We start from the raw sequence: 7,500 nt of genomic DNA on the forward strand, positions 1-7,500 counted from the left end.
TGTGTGTGTGTGTCTGTGTCTGTGTCAATGTCTCAATGCATGAGAGTGTGCCCACGGGGGGTTCATTCACCTCTGAGTCGTGAGGGTCTTGCAGGATGGCGGCCTCCAGCATCAGCACAGCGTTGGGCAGATCCCCCTCCTGGGACTTCTTCAGGCCCTCCTCGAAGGCGTTGTGGTGCTCTTTGTAGGGGTTGTCCGTGTGGAAGTAGTAACCCTAGCATCACAAACACAAGGCGGGTCCCTGGATATGTGGTTTTGTGTTTGTCTGTGTTTACAGTCAGAATACATCAGCCGAGTCTTAACAGCGCCCCGAGTTCTGGCAGCTAGAATGCCTCCTTTTTCTGCCTCGCATCACACTGACGTTCTCCAGGGGCCTGTCCTCCCCTTAATGTTCAACTTTAGCATTTTCAAACAGTAATTATCATGGTGGGTTGGTACGCCGTTCTGAACACGGTGTCTTCGAAACAAGTGTTTTTTTCAATCTGTTTTTAATGAAACATGTTATCCCTTAAGATGTTCTCCTTCTAGGAAGGATTATGCTTTCAGAAGCACAGTTGTGCTATCATCACAGTATATTGTAAGTATATTTTATTACAAATTTCATATCTGGTAATGTTAACCAATTTGATGATTCCCGTATCCGACAAAGGGACAGCTGTGGTGGAAAATCGGATGTTTCCCCGACACAAGAGAGCGATGAATGGAGGGGAATGAACAGAATAGGTTTGAGGCTATCTTAAAACTTTACGTTTTGAAGATAAGAACAGAGGAGACCTGCCCAAAGACACAGAAAACGAGGGATTCCTGCCATGGCGTCCTTCACACATGCACACTCGTCTGCTAATTAAGACGAGTCAATCCTCAGCTGGTTGCAACGACAACATCTTTCCCGACCGGTGCTAGTGAGGCGGAAGCGGAGTGGGAACCTTCTCGTGCGGCGAGACGGAGGATGGCATCTGAGCCTGCTCGTTCTCCGTGAGCCAGTTCCTCCGGGCCAGCTCCTCCCACTCCGCCTGCATCTTGTCCCAGAACTCGGTGTCTGACTGCAGGCCGCCGCGAAGGGCACGCCGTTGGAGGGGGGTGGGGAGAGGATGGAAAGAAGAGAATAGATTAGGATCACTTCACAACCATAATGTCCCATTGTCGCCTATGCTGCTAAATGTCACATCCGTCTGGCTCGCGGCGTTTACGACTTTTGCAGTTCCGATGAGTCACGGGACTAATTGCATTTCTGCGGACGGCTCGGGGAAGTTCATCAGAGCTGGGTGTCATGTTTATGAGCTTGACTTTTCCGTCGTTGGTGACGGCTGTGTCCGCCAGCCTGCCTATAGCTGTTCGGCCGATGCATGCAAGATCTTTTCGCAACGGTTGTGATGTGCGATATAGCAAAAATCCGATAATGAGCTCCAACAAACTTTCCATACAATGAGTAAATCCGCACATTCATTTGAGGGTACAAGAAGAGCAATACACCAGAAGCACTGTGCTGTGCAGAATATGGATTTCAGTACATTTTTTGTACCAACTTGATCCAAAAGATGTATAATTATTTTGCTGCCAGTGGAGTAATCTACTCCTCCTCCGCGTACTGAATGACATGGTTTGCAATAAAGTATAAATCTGTGTCATGCTAGCTTTACAAAACAATACTGATGCGAACGCCATCCCATCCAGCACCTGCACAAATATCTTTCTTCTGGATTTTCCTTGCCACCTGTCTGTTCACCTGTCAGGTTAGGTGAGTTATGATCCACCACAACAGGCATTCTTGAGTTCCCCCCAGCTGTGCATCATCTGTGTGTGTGTGTGTGTGTGTGTGTGTGTGTGTGTGTGTGTGTGTGTGTGTGTGTGTGTGTGTGTGTGTGTGTGTGTGTGTGTGTGTGTGTGTGTGTGCGTGCGGAAGGTGATTGACAAGCAGGCCTGGTTTGGGCTCCCTTTGTCGTAGAAGGCTGGTAATTGCTTGCTTCCTATTCCTCTAACATATTGCATTGTGGGTCGGTAGGGCTGAGACCTCCGCGCTGCCTCTGTCAGGCGCTCGGGCCAGGGAGTGCCCACCCAGGGGAAGCTAATGCAGTGAAAGAGCCAGCAGCAGGACCCATGCAGGAGAATTAGTGTATTCCTGTCACACCACTTTCAGTGTTTCAAAATAAAAGCGGTTGCAACGGAAAAAGCCGTTTGCATGTTTTTTATTTTTTAGCAATGTGTACTTTCTGTCTTGTTGTGAATGTGTTCTGTTGGCCAGTTTCATATCTCCATCCCTCCTACTATTTCATTTTGTCTCACACTTACTTACACCTCGGATAACATCTCTAAAGACAGAGACTAAACAGGCTTTAACAGAGTGTGCGCACATCAAATGCCTGAGTAAATAATCGGCAAGGCTACAGCATGAGGCTCATTTGAATGTTGTAGTAGCTAGAACAATCCTTCACTTCATTATAAAACATACACACAAGGGCACGTCTTCATTATCATGCAGCTCTGTCTCCACACAGGGCCCCCTTTTTCGGAATGCAAAACACTGTATAAAACATCTCGATTGCTAGGCAAACAAAAGGATGTCGGATATCATGGGGTCGGACCCCAGGCCGTGAGGCGTGTTTTTCCCTGTAATTATGACGCCTTTTCATTATATAGAAGATGTGTGAGCCAATTAGTGAGATATGGAAGTGGTGTGTGTGTGTGGGTGTGTGCATGTACTGAGTGGGGGTCAGGTTAATGGAGAACAAGACTCCTAAAGAAGGTACTCTTTATAGCAGGGTGCAAAAATGGGTTTAATCTATGATGACACCGCTAAAATGCTCCTCATGATTGATGGTTCCATTCCCTGCAGCAAGGCCTGGATGTATGGTAAACAGACTTCATTTATGGAGCACTTTTCAGCTCTTTACGATGATTGCCTCACAATCAGCCATTCTTACACCGTAAGCGGTGTCAACCATGCAAGGAAACAGCCAGCACGTCGGGAGCAGTTGGGGTCAGGTGTCTTGCTCAAGGACTCCTCAACATTTAGCTAGGAGGAGCCGGGGGGCGAACCCACTCTCGCTCCAGAGCTGTTGCCGTCCCCGTGATGAAGGTCCTGTCTGCACTATTCATCTATTCATGTATGTATGCATGTATGAATGGAGTGCGCTCCCGGCTGAGGCTCTGGTGTTGAGGGGTTTATGAGGTGCTACGTGAAAAGGGCTGGAGTGACGGACTCCCTGCTTGTCAAAACATGTCACAGCCAACGCTAAACCTCCCGTGCGGCTTTTCGTCAGTTCACCATTAATAGATCATTGACAACAAACAGTAAAGCGTGCCAAAAAAAACGCCATCTGACTTATTTACTGTGGTTGGCAGCTCCCATGAAAACCACAGCTGGGGAAGGGAAATGTAAATATTGTACCCACTGAAATCTAATTATTCCCTCTCACTCTGGGCTTTTCATTTGACAATAATGGGGTAGAATTTACAAATGTTGGCTGCAGCAAAAGGTGAATCTGCAGACGTTTTTGATTCATTCAGCTGAAACACATGGGTGATCATCCTTCCAAAATACAATGATGTCAGACTCTGCAGCTGTTTTATTCATGACTCTCATGCTTCCTCCCTCTGTTTGCACTATATTATAGTTAGGAGAAAAGGTCATTAATTATAAAAAAGGTCCTTTAGTAAAACGCAGCTGCGAGTTTTGGAAAAACTCACCCGTAGCTGTTTGTATTGTTCCAACGGAAGTCTAAATTTAACTTTTGGAAATATAGGCTGAAAGGAGTTAAGGTGTCATAACAACACACAATAATAAAAATAATAATATGTGAGGAGACTTGGGGACTCCATCTTTAAATTAGTCTATACACTGTGGAATCACATCAGCAGAAAATGTACTGAGAAGGCGTTCAGAAGATGAGAGACGATGTATATTATATACCGGTGTGTATCTAAGGCTACAGTCAGTAATACTACACCATAGTACGGTTACTGCTTCAGGTAACTCTCTCTCTCTCTCTCGCACTCTCTGTACGTATATATATATATATATATGAATACAATTGAAAGTTTAGTCCGAGCACTGAAATAAAGAATATGAGCAAAACATTTCCGAGACAACTCCATCATCAGTGTGTGTGAGTGCATTGTCACACTCCCTGTTCAGACGGTCTGCACAGTAATATGATTATCTCAGTAAGTGTGCTGTGTGTGTAAACTTGAGACCGGCTGCCGTTGAAAACCAAGCAGGCGAGGAGGACCGACTTATCCACTTTACCTCTGGGGAGATTCAATTACCAATGTTACTTAATACCATTGACACAGAGTAGTCTCCTCCAAAAAGGTTTTGCTTATCCCCGGTGACAGGGACTCCCATGCTGATCACCCGTCCGCTACCCAGACTGCTGCTGTAGTTCCCCAGTCCAGGCCCACGTAGAAAGCTCAAGTCGGGAGAATGTCATTCATTAAGATGCAAGTATATTGAAATTACCGTTGAAAAGCGAAGCGACGTCTTGCAACTTGATTTGATGTGTTGCATCTATGATTGATGTGCGGTTATGTGTTGTGATTATTTATATAATGTTACTGAGCATAGTGAGCTGTTTCAGTTTTGAACAGTAAGTCGATAAGCTTGGGAACCAGAGGAATCTCGAGGGCTCATGTTTCATTTGCACTGCAGATGAGGTCTGGCTCCCCTCCCATACAAAAAGATTTCTGATCGGCGTGAGATGGGCCGACGAATCGCAACCGATGTGGAATAAATACGATGACATGCAGAGAAGCACCGTAGTCGGCATTTTCAACAACAAAGATGGCTGCCGCTGATGTAGAGAACGGTCTGTTTATCCTGTTATCGAGACGGAACTGGATGGTATAGTTTCTCAAAAAGTAAAAAAAGAACTTCACTTTAAGCTTTTTTTTAACAGAACTTTGAAGAGTCTTTGCTGCAGGCTTGTTGTCTGTTTACGTCGCTCAGTGCTGCGTCTCCCATTTCATTGCTATGATTGTAGGTCTATCCAGTTAGTCCAGAGGCATTTTGGTCTGCGACAGTTGGAGACCGAAAATGAACGAGGAGTTTGCGTGTCCACCTTGATGTACGACGGATAGATGAGCAACGTTTGCTACAGTCCACTGGGTAGGCTGGTAGACTGATCTATCCAGCGTAAATCAAGGTGGACACGCCCACTTGTGACGTCAGAAGAGGCCGATTTTCAAAACGGCTAATCAAATTCACACCTGGTGGTAGAATGTGTCATCTTTTAAACCCACCAGATTGCCATACTCATAACGGCATGGCCTATTCCTCCAGTATCCAAACCGGGGGGGGGGAAAAACACCCTTCCTCTAATAACACACTCCCTCAACATCCAGCCTTTCGAGACACCCTTCCGTCGCCGACAGTGTTCAATCTTCTCCCGCAGGAAAAAGTTCCCTCAAACCAATTCTGGGGGACAAAGGAAGAGCCTGCTGTTTTAATCAAACACGAGCCCCCCCTCACCTCCCACACCGCAGTCACCTTGATCTCCTCTTTATTGCTGCTGCTGCTGCGGCTGCGGCCCTGCTGTAATTGCGCCACAGACAAAACACTGTTACCCCCCCCCCCCCCACACCCACCACCCCACCGAGGGTGAAAACGAACCCTGGAGCAAGGCTGCTCCATCGGTGGGGGGGGGGGGGGGGTCCTTGATAGGAGACGAACTGGGGGGGGGGCTGTCATTAGCCACGCACTGCCGCCATGACTACGGCGTGACTCGTCTTCATCTTACTTTAATCTGCGTCTTCCTTTTCTACTGCCCCCCCCCCCCCCCCCCGCCGCCACCACCGTGTCTTAACGGTTTATTAAAATATATGCAAAAATGCATTAAAAAAAAAAGAATAAACTTTTTATCGCGTGTGTCTGATGTGTAATGAAGGAGATCACTCAGTCTTTTAAGACTTGACGCTCGACGGAGCCCTCGGAGTGGGCGGTCTCCTTCAGAGCAGGAGGAAAGGCTGTGCTTAAGGGAAACTGGAGGCTGTGCTTAAGGCAAACTGGAGGCTGTGCTTAAGGGAAACTGGAGGCTGTGCTTAAGGGAAACTGGAGGCTGTGCTTAAGGCAAACTGGAGGCTGTGCTTAAGGGAAACTGGAGGCTGTGCTTAAGGGAAACTGGAGGCTGTGCTTAAGGCAAACTGGAGGCTGTGCTTAAGGGAAACTGAGGGCTGTGCTTAAGGGAAACTGGAGGCTGTGCTTAAGGGAAACTGGAGGCTGTGCTTAAGGCAAACTGGAGGCTGTGCTTAAGGGAAACTGGAGGATGTGCTTAAGGGAAACTGAGGGCTGTGCTTAAGGGAAACGGCACTCGACCCGCCATCTATATCCATTCCATTTCTTTTTCTTTTTTTTTGGAGCATGCAGATCGCAGTGGCGTGTGCATTGGACGTACTCACAGGGAGGAAATGATCTGTGATCAGGGGTGATGATATTGGAAACTGGAGCCGAACGGGCTGAGCGACGCAACAGCAGCAGCAGCAGCAGCAGCAGCAGCAGCAGCAGCAGCAGCAGCAGCATCTCGTCTGCAGTGGGAGAGCAGCAGCACTCTGGCTCCGCGATTGCCGCAGAGAGATACTGTTGCCGATCGATTCCCCTTCTCTGCATGCCGACTGCCTTTTTGCGGGCAATGCCCTCCGAGGGAGGTCGGCACGTGAACGACTCGATGCTTGGCGAGCATCGAGTACGACGGGATGATCCCCGGGATGACGTCGTCGACACAGTGTCGTCGCCGTGACGACGTCAGCGCGATGATGATCATCGACACGACGCAATCGACGCGCGACGTCACCCGCGTGATTAATGCCATTGGCATGACGTCGTTTTGCCGTGACGTCATCTCTACGTCGTGTCCTTGACGTGAAGTCATCGACGTGATGTCGCCGACACGACGTCCTCGGTGTGACGGTCATGCACACAGGAGGACATTGTTTGGTTCGAGGAGAGGGTGGAGTGGAGACCCAGCGTACAGATGCCTCTTTCTCACTCACTCAATGTCTGGGCTTTATTATTTATTTACCATCTTGTCTTTATCGTCTGTCACTCAATGGGTAGTCTCTGTTTCCTTCTAGAACCAAACCCAAGTGCAACCCAGCAACAAGGTTCAGGGAATGGACTACTGTATCTTGTGCTTCAGTTGCAAAACACGAGGGAAGCAGAACTGTACTCCTCCATGTGTTTCATAAAGAGCTCATAATGTTTGAGTCCATGATGGTAATTTCCGTTCATTTCCTTGGGAGGTAATCTTCTTGAAGGTCATTTTAATTTCCACTTTATGACATAAGCTGCATGAGGTTTCTAATGAAGCGAGAATGACAGGTGTGTTCCTCCACTTTCAACAAAAGGTTGACACATTTATTCTCATAATGATCCGCGCCGTATCCAACTGATAGATCCTCACATTAAAAAAGTCTATCATTAATTCGCTCTCTATTGTTATCTGGGAAAGTGATGGATATATTTCCACACCATTTGAGCTTCGGAAGTAGACTTGTGCAAATGCAATA

General features: G+C 47.5%; 1 protein-coding gene across 3 annotated transcripts in view; it reads right to left on the reverse strand.

Moving 5' to 3' along the window:
* pex5la (peroxisomal biogenesis factor 5-like a) overlaps positions 1-7,500 on the reverse strand; it is a 67,239-nt gene that overhangs the window by 16,715 nt on the left and 43,024 nt on the right. For all 3 annotated transcript variants that reach the window (XM_060067351.1, XM_060067350.1, XM_060067349.1), the window contains 2 exons: positions 927-1,043; positions 71-214 (listed from right to left, as the gene is read on the reverse strand). In XM_060067351.1, coding sequence (XP_059923334.1) covers positions 71-214; positions 927-1,043 — 261 coding nt within the window. The remainder of the gene's footprint in view (positions 1-70; positions 215-926; positions 1,044-7,500) is intronic.

The sequence above is a fragment of the Gadus macrocephalus genome, chromosome 12 (genome assembly GCF_031168955.1).
Source record: "Gadus macrocephalus chromosome 12, ASM3116895v1".
NCBI lineage: Eukaryota > Metazoa > Chordata > Actinopteri > Gadiformes > Gadidae > Gadus > Gadus macrocephalus.